This window comes from Delphinapterus leucas, chromosome 6 (genome assembly GCF_059928025.1).
Source record: "Delphinapterus leucas isolate spDelLeu-1000000601 "Yukka" chromosome 6, BTC_Dleu_Yukka2, whole genome shotgun sequence".
NCBI classification, from domain to species: domain Eukaryota; kingdom Metazoa; phylum Chordata; class Mammalia; order Artiodactyla; family Monodontidae; genus Delphinapterus; species Delphinapterus leucas.
The window spans coordinates 123,739,465-123,756,639 of record NC_143134.1 but is presented as its reverse complement, the minus strand read 5'-3'; the positions used below and the strand labels follow the sequence as shown (position 1 = coordinate 123,756,639).

The window sequence follows — 17,175 nt, the reverse complement described above, 5'->3', positions numbered from 1 at the left end:
TTTAATTCCCAGACACTTAGTGATTTTCCACATGTCCTCCTGTTACTGATTTCTAGCTTGATTTTGACATGGTCAGAGAACATAGCGCTGTTATTATTTAATTCATAAACACACCATGAGGAAGACTCCTTCCTTAGCCTCATGTCATGAAACAGGAAACACTGGGTCACGGAGGGCCCGGCACCGGCCCTCTGCCTGCTGGGTGCGCAGAGCCGCAGCTCCTGCCACTCCTGTACCAGGACTTCCCCCCCAGACCCTCCAGGCCGGGGCAGGCTCCCCAGAACACGGCTCCCCCAGGGGCCTGGGGGCCTGCCCACGCCTGGAGGGTCGTGCCTGGAGGGTCGTGCCTGGAGGGTGACCTTGGGCCTCCTGGAGGCCTGCGGGGAGGCCCGGCCACTCAGCAGCGCCTGGTGGTGCCAGGATTCCCGGGGTTTAGCCTACTGACCACCATGGGTCCAGGAGGCAGAGAAAAACCCTGGGGCTGAGGGGCTCAGGACTCTACAGGAAGGGAGCCAGCAGTGCTGGTCAGGCCCCTGCCCACCCAGCCACAGCCCCTTCCCGGAGCTGTTGCTCAACCTGGCAGGTGGCAGCTCTCTCAGTTCAACCAGTGAGGCCACTCTGGTGGGGCGGTGGCCTGGGGCTTCCCCTGCGGCCCTGCTGTCGCTGTCCCGTGTGTCCTGGTGGGGAGGGGCTGCTCCCAGGAAGGGAGAGGCTGAGCCAGCTGCACCATGGGCTGGGGGTTAGGCTTAGGGCCTGCAGCCCCGCCGCCCCCACCAGCCCCATGCTCTCTTTGGACACCACGCTGCAGTCCTTATGGAACCAGAATGGACGGGACGGTGGCTTGGCCTCATCCAACACTGGCAGAGCCACGGCTCGTGCTCCCACTCTGCAGGGTCGGGGCTGGGCCTCCAGGGCAGGCCCCGGGGACCTGGCACTGGGCTGGCCGGCGGGGAGGCGCACGGGGGGCTCCAAGCAGGAGCCGCTTTCCTCGGGAGCCAGCAGCTTCCACTTCCCTGTCCCCGCCTCCTGGGGCCGCCCTGCTTGGGCGAATCAGAAGGCAGCGCGGAGATGGTCCCCTGCGGGAGGACAGCCGGGCCTCTGTGGGGTTAAGCGGACCCATCAGGAAGTGCACGGCTTTCCCCCGGCCCCGCCCGCCCTCTGTCCCGGCAGCCCGGCAGTCCTGCCACACACTGAATCGGGCGGCCCAGGCTGACCAGTGTCCGGCTAGGTGCCCCAGGAGGACCCCAAGGTAGGCCGGCCTGGTGCCCTTGCTTCAGATGGCTGGGAAGCCGCTGTGGCCCAGCTCAGGCTTGGGGCAGGGAGCGGGATCTGGAGCCAATACCCCAGGAGGGCATCAGGTGGCCTCGCTCTGCTGCCCTGTCCCCTTTACAGCCACCCGGCACCTGCTGGTCATTGCACTGGAATTAGCAGCAGGGCATCGTCAGGTGCGGGACGCGTGGGCATCAGGCTAGGAAGGCGGGGGCCGGGCCAGACACTCCAAAGACCCCAAGTTGCTGATGTTTTCATTCAATGTTTTGTCTGTCGCTGGGTGGGCGGGCTGACAGGGCAGCGCGAACCTGCTGCCAGCCGCGTCTCTAGGAGGGCGGCCCAGTCCCTTTGGGCTGGAAGCCGGTGTTTCCCACACAGGTCAAAGGCTCAGCCTGCGACGGCGGGGTCAGGGTCTCCGTCCCCACCGCTGGGAGGAGGCCACCACATGGCTGCTCCCGGCTCAGCCTGGCCCTGGAGAGAGCGGTTCCCCCACCGGTAGTGTAGAAGGGAATAGCGGCGGGCGGTTCCAGCGTAGATGGTCCCCTGTCGGAGAGCTGGCCTGACAGTCCCCAAGAGTGCGGCCAAGAGCAGGCCTCGCCTGGGAGGCAGACAGGAGGAGCCTGGACGGCTGGTGTCCCAGAGGCTGGAGGAGGCACGGAGCTGCGTTCCAGGCCAGCCCGGGGCGACACAACCACCCCTCCCAGTGCGCCCGGGGCCCTGGCTCTCCCTCCACCATGGGCCGTCCACAGTCACCCTTCCTGGAGGGCACCCTGTCACCGAGCCTGACCCGGAGCAGGCCGGCCCGGCAGCTGCTAGGTGACTGTTGCATCACCAGCTGAGGAAGGAGAGGAGGGGACGGGAGGGGATGTGAGCAGGCACTGCCCTGCGAGGAAGGAGGCAGTGCCGCCAGCACAGCCTGGTGCCTCGGGGGCTGGGGCTGGGATCCCTCCCCCGTGTGCCAGGGAGGTTGTGCTGGTAGGTGGCGCAAACAGCTCCGTGGGTAGGGGGCAGCCTCCCGCCTGCCCCGCAGCACTTTGGGGTGCTCTGGGGGGACAGGGCCAAAGGAGGGCCGTAGTGCAGGGGAGCTTGTTCTCCTAGATGCCACCTGACCCTGGAGCATCTCCACGCTGTTCCCAATGCTTATTGGGGTGACCCAGGGAGAGATAAAGCCCAGGGCGGCCAGAGGGGCGGGAGCAGGGCCGTGAAGGGCGATGCCGGGCGAGCCGATGGGAGGGAGCGGGGGCTTCTCCCTCTCTTGGTGGCCCCTCTCCTGGATGCCCCTGGGCTGGGTTCCTGGTCTGGCTCTGCCCAGAGCCCTGGCGGGCGAGGCGCAGGCCTGGCTCCTGGCAATGCCTGCTGCTCAGCCACGGCATCCCTCCCAGCTGCCTGCCCCGACTACGCCATGTCTGACTATGAGAATGAGGACGAGTGCTGGAGCGCCCTGGACGGCTTCCGTGTGAAGCTCATCTCCATCATCGACCCCGCCCGCATCACGCCCTACCTGCGCCAGTGCAAGGTTCTGAACCCCGATGACGAAGAGCAGGTGCTCAGCGACCCCAGCCTGGTCATCCGCAAGCGGAAAGTGGGTCAGTGCCCATCCCCCACCCCCATCCCCCGGAGGCCCCCTGCCCCATCTGCCCGCAGCTGTGGTGCTTCACGCACAGCTGAGGCCCTGGGAGAGCCGTCCAGACCCCCGCCACTGCAGCCTCTTGGGGTTCTGCAGCCTTGCGTGCCCACACGTGTCCTCTGGGTCGCAGGTGTGCTCCTGGACATCCTGCAGCGGACTGGCCACAAGGGCTACGTGGCGTTCCTAGAGAGCCTGGAGCTCTACTACCCGCAGCTGTACAGGAAGGTCACGGGCAAAGAGCCCACCCGCGTCTTCTCTATGATCATCGGTGAGGAACGGGACACGGGCCTGGAGGCACAGGGCCCGGATGGAGGGGCGGGGGATGGTGTGGGTTACAGCCGGCGGCCCCCTCCCCACCTGGTCCCCTCATGGATAAATCGCGTATGAAAGGAAGGGAGCGAGGAGGGAGCAGAGGCTGGAGGAAAGGGGGACCCGAACTCCGGAGTGGGGAGCAGGTGGGAGGTGGGGTGCACAGGCTGATTCTTGGCTCAGAGCCCCTCCTGCCCAGAAGATCATGTGACCCCGCTAAAGCCATGTCCGAGAGGCCAGGCCTGCTCGCCCCAGCAGCCCGTGAGGCGGCCCCGAGTCGCGTCCCCTGCCTCTCAATCAGGATGGTAACAAAATTAGACAAAGAGGGATGGATACCCAGATCCTGGGCTGCCCTGCCCTGCCCTGGAGTGGGGGGTGGTGACAGGGCTGGGAGGTGAGTTCACCTCCGGGACGGGGGGCAGCCGCAACTGGGAACTGACCCCTTGGCCGGGCTCCCCTGGAGCCGCTGGTCCTCAAGTGGAGGCCCGGGAGGGGCCGGGGTGCCACGCGTCACGTGGCGCCCTCCCGGTTCGCAGACGCATCCGGGGAGTCGGGCCTGACACAGCTACTGATGAGCGAGGTGATGAAGCTCCAGAAGAAGGTGCAGGACCTGACGGCGCGGCTGGGCTCCAAGGATGACCTCGTGAAGGAGCTGCGGGTGAAGGACAGCCTGCTGCGCCAGCACCGGGAGCGCGTGCAGAGGCTCAAGGAGGCCTGCGAGGCGGGCGGCCGTGAGCTCCAGCGCTGCAAGGATGAGAACTACGACCTGGCCCTGCGCCTGGCCCGCCAGAGCGAGGAGCGGGGCGCTGCGCTCATGCGCAACCGCGACCTGCAGCTGGAGGTGCCCTGCGCGGTGGGGCTCCTGGGGTGGGTGGCGGGCACCGGGGTCCTGGGCTGGTGCTGACAGCCGGTCCCGCAGATCGACGGGCTCAAGCACAGCCTCATGAAGGCAGAGGACGAGTGCTCGGTGGAGCGCAGGCACACGCTGAAGCTCAAGCACGCCATGGAGCAGCGGCCCAGCCACGAGCTGCTGTGGGAGCTGCAGCAGGAGAAGGCACTGCTGCAGGCGCGGGTGCAGGAGCTGCAGGCCTCCGTCCAGGTGGGGCCCTGGGGGCCGAGCCGGCGGGGCAGGCGCCGGGGGGGCCGGCCTGGGCCTCCCAGCCCCGCTGTGCTGCCGCCCTCTCCCTTCGCACCCACAGGAGGGGAAGCCAGACCAGAGCAGCCCCTACATCCAGGTGCTGGAGGAGGATTGGCGGCAGGCGCAGAGGGACCTCCAGGAACAGACCGCCACCATCTTCTCCCTGCGCAAGGACCTGCGCCAGGCCGAGGCCCTGCGCGCCCGGGTACGTGGCGGGCAGGTGGGTGGTGCGCCCTGGGCCGACTGAGCGGGGCTCCACGTCCCTCCTTCCCCCCGCCTGGAGGCGAGGGCCAGCCTTCCGCCCCACCTGGCGCCCGCGCTCCCCGGGCACGTCGGGGCCCAGCTTCGGTCTGGAGCTCTGGGCCGGCGGGGCTACAGGCGGTTCGGCTGACTGCCGTCTCCCGCAGTGCACGGAGGAGAAGGAGATGTTCGAGCTGCAGTGCCTGGCCCTGCGGAAGGACTCCAAGATGTACAAGGACCGCATCGAGGCCATCCTGCAGCAGATGGAGGAGGTCGCCATCGAGCGGGACCAGGTAGGGGCCGCGCAGCCCTCCCCGGACGCAGTGGCCTTTCAGGGATGCAGTTGTCACGGTGGGTTTTCAGGGAGCACGGACAAAAGCAGTTCATGCTTGTTTAGAAACGTGAACGCTAATGAGTTAATCCCCTTCCTCCACCTCTGCCCCACCTGCTGCCCAGGAAGTCCACGCTCCACCTTCTGCTGTACTTGCCAGACTTTTTCCAGCGTACTTGTAGTTTCATTTTTGTTTTATAAAAGTGGAAGCTTTCTGACTCGTTTTGCAAAGACTTCTTTCGCTTAAAAAGCCACGGGCGCCTTGGCCGGCTGCACTCTTCTGGGTGGGGAGGCGGCGCCCCAGCGCAGGGCTGCACCTGCTTCTTCGTTTCCCATCACTTCCCTGTCACGGCTCGGGGTCGTTTCTGATCAGCCACAGCTGTCGCTTCAGTCACTTTCTGGAGGGTGACTGGCAGTCTGTATCAGGAGCCTGAAGAGGTAGATTCCTTTTCCCCGGCAAACTCACTTCTAGAAAGCCCTCTCGTGGGAATAACAGAAACGCAGAGAAAGCCCGGTAGATGCGTGCTTCCCTCAAGGCCGTGGGCAGCAGTGCGGTCTGGGGCAGCAGGTGTGAAATGGGCACAGCTCACCTGACAGGACAGCTCCTTCCCGGAGCTGCCCGAGCAGAGCCCCCCCCTCTGCCTTGTGCATGGCCAGCAGGGGCGCGCAGCCTCCGGTGGCACCCAGGGCAGGCCACCCGCCCAGGGACGCTGGCACCTGGCCGCCGAGGTGAGTGGCAGGGTTTTCTCTGGTGGGTCCCGAGTTGGAAGCTGGCACAGAAATTCAGGATGTCCTGTTACTAATCCAGCCCTGGCTGTCGGGGTCGATTGAGGCAGGGGTGTGTGTCAGCTCCTGGATCATTGCTGGACGCGAGGCTGGCTTCCTACAAGTGTGTCTCGCAGCCGCAGCCTCCTGGGCCTGTCACTGTAGGTCGTGGGCTGGCCTCCTGGGCTGACCTCAGTGCCCCCGCCATGGGGGACTGGCTTGATAAAGCGTGGGGTGTTCGTCTTAAAGAATGTTACATGGCTGTCAACAATCGTGTTCTTGATATCAAGCTGTACCCAGGAAGTACGAAACGCACGTGTGGGCACGTGAACACGGCTGAATGTGCCCAGAGAGCAGGACTTGAAGACCCTGCAGGGTCAGCAGGGGCTATTCTCAGGGGTATTATCTTCTTTATATTTTCTGAGCTGTCCACACTTTCCATTCTGAGCCTGTATTGCATTTCCAACCCCCAAAACACGAGTGACATCCTCGGATAAGAAAGGGGAAGAGGCCAGCGCTGGCCCCCGCCCCGTCCCCGGCCATGTTGCTGGAAATTATCCCAGGAGCACTGCTAGAAATAAGGCGGGCTGTGCTGAGAAGTGAGAGAGCCGGGAGGGGAAATGAAAGACCGGGGGGTTGCGGGGGGGCAGGGAGACGGGCCACGCCTGCCCTGCCCTGCGCTGCCCCACAGGCCATCATGACGCGGGAGGAGCTGCATGCACAGCACGCCCGCAGCCTGCAGGACAAGGACGCACTGCGGAAGCAGGTCCGCGAGCTGAGCGAGACGGCGGATGAGCTGCAGCTGCAGCTGTTCCAGCGCGAGGGCCAGCTGCTGGCGGCGGAGGGCCGCCTCCGGTGGCAGCAGCTGGACACGTCCGTCCTGGTGGGCCTCCCCCGGGGCCTTTACGGTGTCCCTCAGTCAGAGAGAGCCATGGCTCTGCCATGGTGGGGCTCTGGGGGTGTGGCCACATGGGGGCAGGTGTGTCCCTAGAGACTGCAGACCCCAGAGGAGGAGCCACCAAGGGGCCTGGGCCTGGCCTGGCTCGGCCACAGCTCTGCCGCTGGCTCTGGCAGGTCCCCAGACGTTCCTGAGCCCCTCCCTCCTCTGTAAGGTTGCCTGCCCACCGAGCCCTCGTGGAGGTGGGCTGCAGAGCTGGCATAGCTCAGGGCCTGGCAGGGTGTGGTGGGGGGGAGGGGCGCTCTGGCCAGGGGCCAGGCCCAGCCATGGCCTGGAGAGGGGCCTCCCTGGAGGGTGGGCTGGCCTGGGACCCCACCCCGTGCCCTCGAGTGGCTCGGTCTCCCCACAGCCTGCTGACCGACCCCTCTTCTGTGACCACAGAGCTCCGACCTAGAGGACGGCTCACCAAGGAACTCCCAGGAGGTGAGTGTGACTCTGGGGGCGGGCCCAGGGCCAGCCTCACCCCGGACTCCCGGCCACAGCCTCTGCCGGGCCACAGTCCCACTGGGTCCCTCAGAAGCTCTGGGAGCTCAGCCCCCCACCGGCCATCCTCCCAACGCCCGGCTGGGCAGCGTAGGTCCCTCCCTGAGAAGCCGGCACAGGGGGTGACGGCGGTGGGGAGCGCAGCAGTGGGTGGGCAGCGCTGAGGGTCAGGTCCAGTCCTGGCAGACTGGTGGTCTAACCAGTTGCCCTTCTCTCTTGGGAAGCTCTCACTCCCCCAGGACCTAGAGGAGGACGCCCAGCTCTCAGACAAAGGTGAGGAGGCGAGCGGCCTGTCCCGGAGGATCTGGCTAAGGCCTCCTTCTGGCTGCAAGCGGGCACCCGTCCCGACCTTCAGCACGCACACCGCATGACGCCGGCACCTGGGGACACGTGCCCCAGCCCTGGCCCATAGACCTCTACAACCCCACTTCACAGATGGGCACACTGAGGCTCAGAGGGATAAGCAACCCCCAAGGTTCCCCAGCCAGCAAACAAGAGCCCCATTGGAACCCGGGGCCCAGGCTTGCAGGTCCACATCCCATCTCCCACCTTGAGAACACGCCTGGCCATTGCAGCCCACTCAGGCCCAGGGATTGCAGAGTGGAGGCACCCCGCCCTCCAGAGCAGGGAGCTGGGGAGGTAGCCACTGCCAGGAAGTGGAACAGAGCAGGGAAGGAGGGACAGCTCAGGGTGACTGGGGCCTTGAGGTGGCAGGGGCGGGATCCTTCTGCCTGCCTGGGCACAGGACAGGGAGTGGCAGGGAGATGGCCCAGCGGGGATGACAAGGGGCTGGCTCTGAAGGTGGGTGTCAGACGGGAGTTTGGGAGGATGGGTGGTGGCGGGGGCGCAGAGGTAGCGTGTGAAGCCAGATGGACTTCCTCGGCGTCAGGCCTGACCCCAGCTTCTTGAGGGGGGCTGAAAGAGGAAGAGGCAGCAAATGGAGAAGTAAGTGGTTGGTCCCTCTGCTGCTGCCCAAAGACATGAACTTGAGACCAGTGAGCCCCCACGTGGGGACAGGCGGGCAGGACCCGCAGGCAGCCAACGGGAGGGGAAGGCTGTTGGCCCAGCCGTCCTGGGAGCCCCAGCCCAGGGCTGGTGTGGCCCCTTGCAGGAGGTGGCGCAGGCTTCAGGGTCAGAGGCCAAGGAGGAGGGGAAGACCTGGGCCTGGGCCTTTCCCACCGCAATGTCCCCAAGACCTGGAAGCCACAGTCACCCATCGTGGACAGTTTAGGGGAGCCAGCCCATCCGAGCACTTTCCCTGTGGGTCCTGAGCCCTGGGCCCATCCAGACCCTGGCAGATGTGGAGGGAGCCCAGCAGCCTGCAGTGTTCTGCTCCCAACGCTGCAGTGCCCCAGCCCTGGCCCCTGTCCAGGGATGGGGCGCAGCATCTACTCTGGAAGCCAGGAGTGGGAAGTGAGGTCTCTGAGCCCCAGTCCCCATGTCTGTACAATGGGAACGCTTGCGGGGTCCAAGTAAGGACCCAGAAGGTGGCACAGGACTGGCCCGGGCTAGGGGGTAGAAGTGCTGGCGAGCGCGATCCTGGCAGGTAGGCAGGACCAAAAGGTACAACTCTCCCTTGCAGGCGGCCCGGCCATCGGGGAGAGCCCTGAGCAGCCCTTTGTGGCTCTGCAGAAGGAGCGGCTTTCACTGACCCCCAAGGTAAGGCTGCCTGGGGTCCCTGGAGCCCTGAGAGGCCCCTGGTGTGGGTCTCAGTGTGAATGATAACGAACGAACCGGGAGAGTGGTTCCTCCACCTGGACGCCTGGGGGGTGATCACAAGGTCTCTGCCCATGGGCTCCTGGGGTGTGGTGTTTTGGAATGTGAAGCTGAGCTCCCTCCCTTCTTGGACGAAGCAGCGGGAGAGGGGGCAGGGAGCGGGCCCATCTTCTGGATGGGGCGCAGCGTTAACCTGAGTGGGAACTCGGCCTCACTGTCCACTGCACGGAGCCCGACGGCAAGGGGGCCGCACCGGACACTGTAGGAGAAGGAACACTGGCCTGGAGCCCATCCCTGCTGGCTGTGCGTGCGTCCCAGGCCAGTCCTGTCATCTGAGACAAAGCGCGTCCCGCCCGCCCAGCCCCCAGTGCGCAGCCCCAGGGGCGGGGGTGGGGCCCACGCGGGCGCTGGCCGGAGCTTGAGCCTCGCCCCTCCCGCAGGACGCAGGCCTGAGCGGCGGGGAGCCCCCCGAGAAGGAGAAGGGGCGGCGGCGTCTCAAGGAAAGCTTCGAGAACTACCGGAGGTGGGCCCGCGTGGGCGGAGGGCGAGGGGGGCTAGGGAGCGGTGGCCCCACGCACACCTGCGCCCACCTGCGCCGCCTGGGTCTCCCGCAGGAAGCGGGCCCTTAGGAAGATGCAGCACGGCGCGAGGCAGGGGGAGGTGGACTGGGAGAATACCACGGGCAGCGACAACACCGACACCGAGGGCTCCTAGCCGGCCCCTCCGTCCAGCCGCGCGTCGTGGGAGGAGGACACGGCGCCACCTGGGAGCTGCCTCGCTAGGCCGCCTCTTCCTTGGCGAGCACGGGCTTGTTCTATCTCTGTGTGATGCACACGCGTGCTGCAGTGTTAAAAATGCATCCCCGTCAATAAAAGACCGCGGTCCGGACACCACCGCCTCCGACGGTCTTGCTGCCGCGCGTACCCTCCGACCCCGCGCCGGCCAGCGCGCAACGCCTGCCGCTAGGGGGTAGCCGAGCGCGGCCCGCCGCCGGGACGGAAGCCGAGCAGGGCCGCTTCCATCGCGCGCCCGCTTCCGAGACGGCGGCGGTGTGGCCTCCGCGGGGCGGGGCGGGGCGGGGCGGGGCGGTCTCGGCTGCGCGGGGCGGCCGGCGGGCGGCATGGTGCGGGCGGCGCTGGGCCTCTTGCCGATACTGTTGAGCTGCGCGCGGCCCCGGGGGCCCGGCCTGAGGTGGCTGTGGGGGCGCGGGGCCCGCCTGGAGGCCGCGGGGAGAAGGCGGGCTTGGGGTTGGGGCTGGCGGCGCTTGAGCTCCGAGCCGGGACCCGGGCCGGCGCACTACCAGCTCGTCTACACCTGCAAGGTGGGCACGTGGCGGGGGCGGGGCCGGGGCCGGGCCCGGGCCCACACCTGCGCCTGGCGCAGGACGGCGCTGCGGGACGGCGAGGAAGTGTGAGGTTGTCCTCAGGGGGCGGGGCCTTCCAGGAGAGGGGTGGGGCTATCACTCGGGGGGCGTATCCTTCTGGGAGAGGGCGGGGGGCATGCGGGGGTGTGGCTAATCCGGGGGCGGGGCCTTCCAGGAGTGGTGGGGGTATCAAGGGGGGAGGGGGCGGGTCCTTCTGGGAAGGGCGGGGCGGGAGCAGGGCTTCACCTCCTAGTCTCCACCAGGTCTGTGGAACCAGGTCCTCCAAGCACATCTCCAAGCTCGCCTATCACCAGGGTGTGGTCATTGTGACCTGCCCCGGCTGCCAGAACCACCACATCATCGCCGACAACCTGGGCTGGTTCTCGGACCTGTATGGGAAGAGGTGAGGCTACCTGGGAAGGGTTGGGGACAGAGGTCTATATTCCAGTGCTGGCCTGGTCCATCCTGAGTCTGGAGCCCCACCCAACCTCCCTGGGGCACCGTCCTTCTAATGAGGATTACAGAGCCCACATCTCCAGCCCAGCTTCCTTATCAATACAAGAGATGTAGTTAAATTTGAAATTCAGATAAAACACAAGTAACTTTTTAGTAAAAGTATGCTCAAGATTGGAACATGTTTTGACTTGCTAAATCTTCCACCCTAGATCAGCTCCTTCAGCCTGGTTCACTGCCTGACTTCTGCCCTGCCCTCACTGACAGCCTCTGGGGGCAGGTAGGACCTGGTTACATGTCAGGGCCACGGGCCTACCCTAAAATGAGGGTGTCAGACTAGGTTGACTCTTAAAGGCAACAGCTTGCCTTTCACTCTGGTTCCTTCACCCTACTAGGCATTCCTTCCTGAGTGCCTGCTGTGGGGCAGGGATCCTAGCATGCAGCTTTCTTGTTCTCTGCTGACACTGGTTGGTTGACTACACCAGACTTGGGGTGGGGGTGTGAGGTGGAATGGTCAGGGCCCTGGGGCTGCAGGGTCAGCCTCACCACCTTGTGGAGAGCAGTGGAGGGGGCAGTGGTCAGGAGCCTCCTGGCTGCATGGCCCTGATGCCACACCAGCACAGGGACTCATGTACTCGAGCCTGGCCTAGGGTGCCCTCGAGGGACCAAGATGCAGGACAGCTTCGGGGCCTGGAGTGTCAAGGCACCTCCGTCTTTCTCAGGAATATTGAAGAAATCCTGGCGGCCAGAGGGGAGAAGGTACACCGAGTGGCTGGCGAGGGGGCCCTGGAGCTCGTTTTAGAGGCTGCGGGGCCCCCCAAATCCACCACTGCTATGGAAGGGGCTGAGGACCAGGATCCCACCCACCCTGGCAACAAAGAGGCCAGCTGACCTGCCTTGTGCCTCCAAGAAGGATGCTCCGGCCATGAGCCACTCTGGACTTGCCTGTTTCTATCAATAAACCAACATCACTTGCAGATGCGGGGACCTGGGGCTCTCGTGTCATCCCTGGTTCTGGAGTCAGAATGACTCACAAGAAGCCCCTCCAGGCTGCAGGCCAGGGCCTCCTGTGGCTGCTGGCCATGTCTGAGTGGGAAGGGGCTGGATGTGGAGTCTGAGCCCCTCCTGGCTGTGGCTGTGTGGCCTTGGGCAGGTCACTTTGCCCCTCTGAGCCTTCGTCTTCCTGTCTGCGGGTGGAGATGCTCACGGCGCCACCTCGTCAGGAGTATAGGTGGAAAGATGGGACTCAGGACGGGCACGGGGTGGCTCAGCCCCGCCCCGCCCCCAAGTGTCAGGGCCCCGATGTTTTGTTTTGTTTTTTGCCACGCCACATGGCATGTGGGATCTTAGTTCCCCAACCAGGGATCAAACCCGTGACCCCTGCGCTGGAAGCGGGGAGTCTTGACCACTGACGGTCAGGGAAGTCCCAGGGCCCTGATCTCGATGGCCCGTTAGCCACTGTTCTTCCTGGGAGTGGGGTCAGCACCCCCAAGCCCCACCGGGGGTCCTGTCCCTCTGGCCAGACACAAGGAGGCCCCGTAGATCCTTCTGTGGCGCCTGCCGTCTCCTCGACGCCCCCTGGATGGCACTGGTGAGCCGGTGCCAACCTCAGCCCTGACCCTTGGCCACTGGCCAAGCCAAGTCAGCAGGCTGAGCTGCTCACCGTGGCTGCAGGCGGGCCAGGCGGCCATGGTGGCCAGCGGAGTGGGAGCTGGGCTGCTGTGGGCCTGGTGGTGGGCCGCCTGCCCCATGGAGTGTCCCCCTCCCCGGGGCTGTGCAGTTTGTCTCCCAACCTCGTTTGACCGCCTTCTCAGGATGTTCCTGTGTTTATGAAAGCATGTTTATTTCCAGAAGTGTTCTGGGCTGTGTGACCTTCAACATTAATCACCAGCCACAACCTCGCAGGATCCCCGCAGGATCCGAGCTCCTGACGGCCGCCCCCGTCAGCACGGGCCTCGGCACTGTTCTCCAGGCGCCGGCAGCTCGTGCTCCGACTCGAATACCCCCCGTTCTTCCCGTGGTGAACAACCCCCTATTATCCTGCCCAGAGCCTCCTGTGACATTTGCGGAGTCAGTCATGGCGGACGAGCCAGCCCCGGGCGTGCTCCTCCACGGAGGCCCCGAGGGACCCGCTGGCCTTGAAACGCCAGAGCAGTGGGGCCTCGCTGCCGCCACAGGGTTGGAACCGGGTGTGGGGAGGCCCGGGGAGCTGGCCGGACTCTGAGAACGCAGAGCGGGGACCCAGGAGGGCCACGCAGGCCAAGCCCTCCTTCCGTGGGCGGTCTGGACATGGCTGCTCGCCACATCTTTTTATTGTCTGCTTTCTGACGTTTTGACATCTGGGCCCTCTGACCCTGGAGAGCTGGTCAGTTCCTGGACACGGCTGGGCGAGTGCACCCAGGGCAGGTTCCGGACGACTCGGGCAGCCCCTCTACCCAGAGCCACTGAAGACCTTCTCACCGGCCGAGCAGGCCTGCTGGCCCTGCCTCACTGTTTCTTCCCACAGAAACCACAGGAAAGGCTCCGGCCCACTTTTCCTCCCCTGCCTCCTGACCAACCCTGGTGCCTCCCCGAGTGGCCCCCGCCCAGCCGCCGTCCATCTCCAGTCCCTTCTCAAGGTACCCCTGCCTCTTTCCACCCCCCCCAACTGTCTTCCCTCCCTCGTTCCTGGCCAGGACCCTCTCCAGACGGCCAGATTAGGGTATCTGGGCCAACCTCCTGTGGTCCTGTGACAGCACGTCCCCAAGTGTAGTCTTCTGAGGACAGCTTGATGGGCAACGCTGGGTTCGAGGACATGAAACAAACTTCTTCCTGCAGGACTTCTCAGAGCCTTTAGCGTCCTGGCCTGGCTGTGAGCCGCTGAGAGGCACGGTGCCCCGCAATATTTCCCGGAGCACTGAGAACTCTCCGGGGTCGGGGGTTGGGGGCTCTACCCTTCCCCGTATGGGCCTTGTTCTCAACCACCCTCCCTTTTCTTTACCTCACCCAAGAGAGGCTGCAGGATGGCAGGCTCGGTAGGGAGGCCTGGGGTTCCCTGTGCCCCGCTGGGCGCTGCCCCACACCGCACTCCACGCCTTCCGGCAGCCTCGTCTCGGCACCAGAGCTCCTCTGGGAGGGGAACGTGGGGCTCAGGGCTGAGGTGTGGGCTTTGGAGGACACTTGGGCTCCTACACCAGCACCCTCACCGGCTGCGTGTCCCTGGGATTGCCGCTTCACCCCTCTGAGCCCTAGCCCCGCCCCCCCATAAACGCAGCAGGGACCGAGCCCGTGTGCGGGGGTGGGCGGGAGCAGGGCCAGCCTGGGGGGCAGGAGGGCGCTGCTCCCCGGCCCCAGGCCCTTGGCACGGTGCAGGCTTGCTCACCCAGGTGAAGGAGTCACTGGGCCTCTGAAAGCACCAGCACCTGTGCCAGCCCTCATCCTGACATGACAGCTTTTGCTTGGCAGACTTTATTTTTTTCAGGAAAAACAGAAGAACAAATGTACCTCTTGGGTTGGAAAGGACCCCTTGACAACATGGCAAACACACGTGTGAGCAATAAATACGCACGTACATTCGGGTGTGTGGGGCGGCCAAGCAGGAGCCTGTGCTCTGACCTCTGACCCCACACCTGCCGCCCTACCCTCGCCCTCAGGGGCCCCTCCGCCCAGAGCGCCCCGGGCTGTACTGTACCGAGGGGCGGGGGCCCGGCGGCCTCCCCAAGCTCAGAGGGCGGGACCTGGGGCTGGGTGAGGCGCCACGCAAGAGGAGGGCCGCCTGGGGGCCGTGGGGCTGCGGCTCGACCCAGGGACGCTCCAGGAGAGCTGGAGGTGGGCCCTACAGGAGGCGGGCTGAGATGGGGGGGTTCTGGGCAAGGGCGCCGGCCACGGTCTCCCCAGAGGCCTGTCTCCTGCCCAATCCCGAGGGCCGACTCACCCTACGGGAGAAGGCGTGATGTCATCTCGCCCCACGGTGGGGTTGAGGGCTGGGTGCTCACCACGGCCACAGAGCTGGAGCCCTCGCACCTGCCGCCCACTCTGGCATGGTCAGGGTGCAGACCCCTACCAGCTGGTATTCCCAGAACCGGGCCGGCTCAGTTCCTGGGCTCCTGGGCTTGGAGCTGAGGAATGTGGAGCTCACCCCCTTCCCTCCCCGCCCTGCCGGCTCAGGAGCACGTGCCTGGTGGGGCTGGGGACCCCACGTAGGAGCCACTGCCTCCACTGCCTGGCAGGCTACAGGCTTCCTGGGACTGGCCTCCTCCTCCAGGCCGGGTAGGAGGGAGGGGAGAGGGGCTGGGAGGGGACCCTCCCCAGGGGTGAGGCCGGCTTCAGGAGGACAGAAACGCCCGTGCCGCTGGTGGCCCCAGAGAAGAGGCTTCAGAGACACCTTTGGGGCTTGGGGGTCAGCGGGGTTTTCACATTTGGCCAGGCGGGGGGCAGGGCGGGAGCGTGGAGGTCTGGACAGCACCGGGCTTTGGGGCCGACATGCTGAAGGCCCGGCCTGGGGCAGGGGCGGGGCGAGGGCAGGGCTGGGTGGGGCAGGCCTGCGCTTCGTACCTACCGCAAGGGGCCGGCGCAGGACAGGAGTGGGCCCTGGCCCGAGCCAGTTGCCCTGGGGAGGGGACGCCAAGGGGGCCGCGTGCCCAGTGTCCGGCTCAGTGAGATGGGCTGGGTGGCTCAGAGCCTGCCCTCAGCTGTGGCCTCAGGAGGATTTGGCTTCACGGGGGGTGCTGTGGGCATCCTGGACATTTGTGAGCTCCCCCGGGCCGCCGCCCCGGTCCAGGAGCGGGGGTGGGGCGGGCCCGGCTGTGGGTGCGAGGCCTTAGCTGGCGCCGGGCTGGCACTGCTGCCGGGGCTCGGGGGGTCCGCCCACCTCCTGCTCCGGGCTCCCAGCAAGGTCCACCCGCTGCTCGTCCATCCGCTTGGCCTGGACCCTCTGGATGAGGCTGAAGAAGTCCTCGTCGGGCATGGTGGGGCCACGGGGCAGCACGTCCGGTGGCGGGCAGCGCTGGTCGTCGATCCTGGAGGACTGGGCAGACATGGACACGTGGGTCGGCGGCCTCGCTTCCCCAGGCCTTGGAGGGCCCAGCCCAGCGCCTGGGCCCGGCGCTCAGAGGCCCCAGGGACAACTCGGCAGCAGTGCCAACTCAGGAGGGCCTCCCTGGGAATCAGCTCCAGGGCACAGCTGGGAGCCCTGACCCCGAGAACGGCCTACCCGGCGGGCGAGCTGCTGTGGTAGCCTCCCAGGCCTGCTCCCAAGGCCGCCAGACCGTGGTCTGTTCACGAGCCCCAGGGACAGGACGGGGCTGCAGCTCCCGGAGCTGGTGGTGCCGAGCCTCCCAGGGCCCCCTCGGGTCAGGGGGCCGGGAGCCGGCACAGCCTGTGGGGCGTGCGTGCGTGTGGGCGGGGGTTCTCGGTAGGGGCTGCTTTTGAGGCTCCTTGGACTCTCCCAGAGTTGCACTTTCCTCTCCTCCGTGGGAAGGAATGTCACATCTGGAAACCTTCCAGGTTCCTGCACGGAGGGGCTATGAGGCTGCCCCCTCCCCAGCCATTTCACTGAGGGTTTCCTGACCCTGAAACTCCACCTGCAGTTCTGCCCCACCCAGAATGGTGGGTGGCTGCACCCCATGGTGTCGGCCAGACCCCTCCTGCCCTCTGCACTCTGGGGGTGCCGCCTGGCTCTCGGTTTTCTCCATCTGAATGTGGAAGGCTGGAGGAATACCCGGTGACGCGCCCGGCTCCAGGCTCCTGCACTGTAGGGAGGGGCCAGCCTGAGGATGTCCTGGGGTGACCTACTCAGGGGGCCCAGGAGGAGCCCCATGGGTCTGAGCACCCACGGGCACTCAGAGACACTGGCTGAGCCAGCCTGGGGTCCAGTCCCACATGACGCACCCTGAGACGGAGGGCCCAGGCCCTGTGTGGAGCCTCCCGGGGAGGGGCCCTGAGCTAACCGGGGCCGAGGGGCCTGGGGGGCAGGCGGGAGGAGGGTGGCGGAGCCCACCTGGCACTTGATAAGCATGTTGAAGAACTCGTCCCCCGGCTCCTGGGGGTCCCCGTCACCACGCAGGTGGCCCAGGTTGTTATGGGTGATGCGCAGCCCGGGCAGGCTGCCCACGCTGGCCCGCTGGTCGTCCAGGCGGCGGCTCTGGGAGCTGGCGATGAGGTCGAAGAACTCCTCGGTCTGGGGGGAGGCTGTCAGCGAGGGCTGGCCTGCGGGGCACAGGGGGTCAGGCCCGGGTAGGCAGGGACCTAGCCCACTGTGCCCCCAGCAGCCTCTCTGCCAACCCCAAACCCCAGCTGCTCTCAGCCGCTCCTGCCGTGGGCCCGACGCCCGCCTTGAGGGCCTCCAGGGGGTGACAGAGCAGAGAGCCTGGCTTCCCACACCCGCTCCGAGACAGCTGCGCCCTGACACGGTGTGTTCCGGAGGGTGGGTTGATTACACGTTTTCTGGGATGCAGCTTCGGGCAAGGTGGGGACACGGGGCTCACGGTGACAGGGGGCACTTCGCAGCTGGTCTGCCCCGCCCTCGGAACACTGCAGCGGAGGG

The 17,175-nt window shown here is 66.1% G+C and overlaps 3 protein-coding genes across 9 annotated transcripts in view; 2 read left to right on the top strand and 1 right to left on the bottom strand.

The window, feature by feature from the left end:
* The first annotated feature begins 370 nt into the window (after window positions 1–370).
* On the top strand, window positions 371–9,726 carry CARD9 (caspase recruitment domain family member 9). Of its 5 annotated transcripts, none has more exons than XR_016393688.1 (12): window positions 371–2,855; window positions 3,027–3,164; window positions 3,742–4,046; window positions 4,125–4,304; window positions 4,405–4,548; window positions 4,751–4,876; window positions 6,371–6,562; window positions 7,019–7,060; window positions 7,345–7,393; window positions 8,703–8,779; window positions 8,977–9,143; window positions 9,277–9,357. XR_016393688.1 is itself a non-coding variant. In XM_022578229.2 (12 exons), exons 1-12 carry the CDS (start codon window positions 2,672–2,674, stop codon window positions 9,548–9,550), a joined length of 1,620 nt encoding a protein of 539 aa, XP_022433937.1. In that variant the 5' UTR covers window positions 2,120–2,671; the 3' UTR covers window positions 9,551–9,726. The 5 variants fall into 5 exon arrangements, 1 of the variants encoding a protein (XP_022433937.1); XR_016393687.1 differs by having other exon boundaries at window positions 8,974–9,143; XM_022578229.2 differs by lacking the exon at window positions 8,977–9,143 and adding an exon at window positions 9,451–9,726 and having other exon boundaries at window positions 2,120–2,855; window positions 9,277–9,359.
* Window positions 9,727–9,926: 200 nt separating this feature from the next.
* On the top strand, window positions 9,927–11,637 carry DNLZ (DNL-type zinc finger). The gene is made up of 3 exons (XM_022578258.3): window positions 9,927–10,157; window positions 10,463–10,602; window positions 11,375–11,637. Exons 1-3 carry the CDS (start codon window positions 9,957–9,959, stop codon window positions 11,541–11,543), a joined length of 510 nt encoding a protein of 169 aa, XP_022433966.3. The 5' UTR covers window positions 9,927–9,956; the 3' UTR covers window positions 11,544–11,637.
* Window positions 11,638–14,003: 2,366 nt separating this feature from the next.
* The window catches only part of GPSM1 (G protein signaling modulator 1), a 30,484-nt gene continuing 27,312 nt past the window's right edge, over window positions 14,004–17,175 (bottom strand). Inside the window, exons 13-14 of one of the 3 annotated variants that reach the window (XM_089914014.1) lie at window positions 16,630–16,905; window positions 14,004–15,657 (exon numbers count right to left, since the gene is read on the bottom strand). In XM_089914014.1, coding sequence (XP_089770140.1) covers window positions 15,451–15,657; window positions 16,630–16,905 — 483 coding nt within the window. In that variant the 3' untranslated portion in view covers window positions 14,004–15,450. The remainder of the gene's footprint in view (window positions 15,658–16,629; window positions 16,906–17,175) is intronic. The other 2 variants (XM_089914015.1, XM_022578215.3) reach the window with 2 other exon arrangements.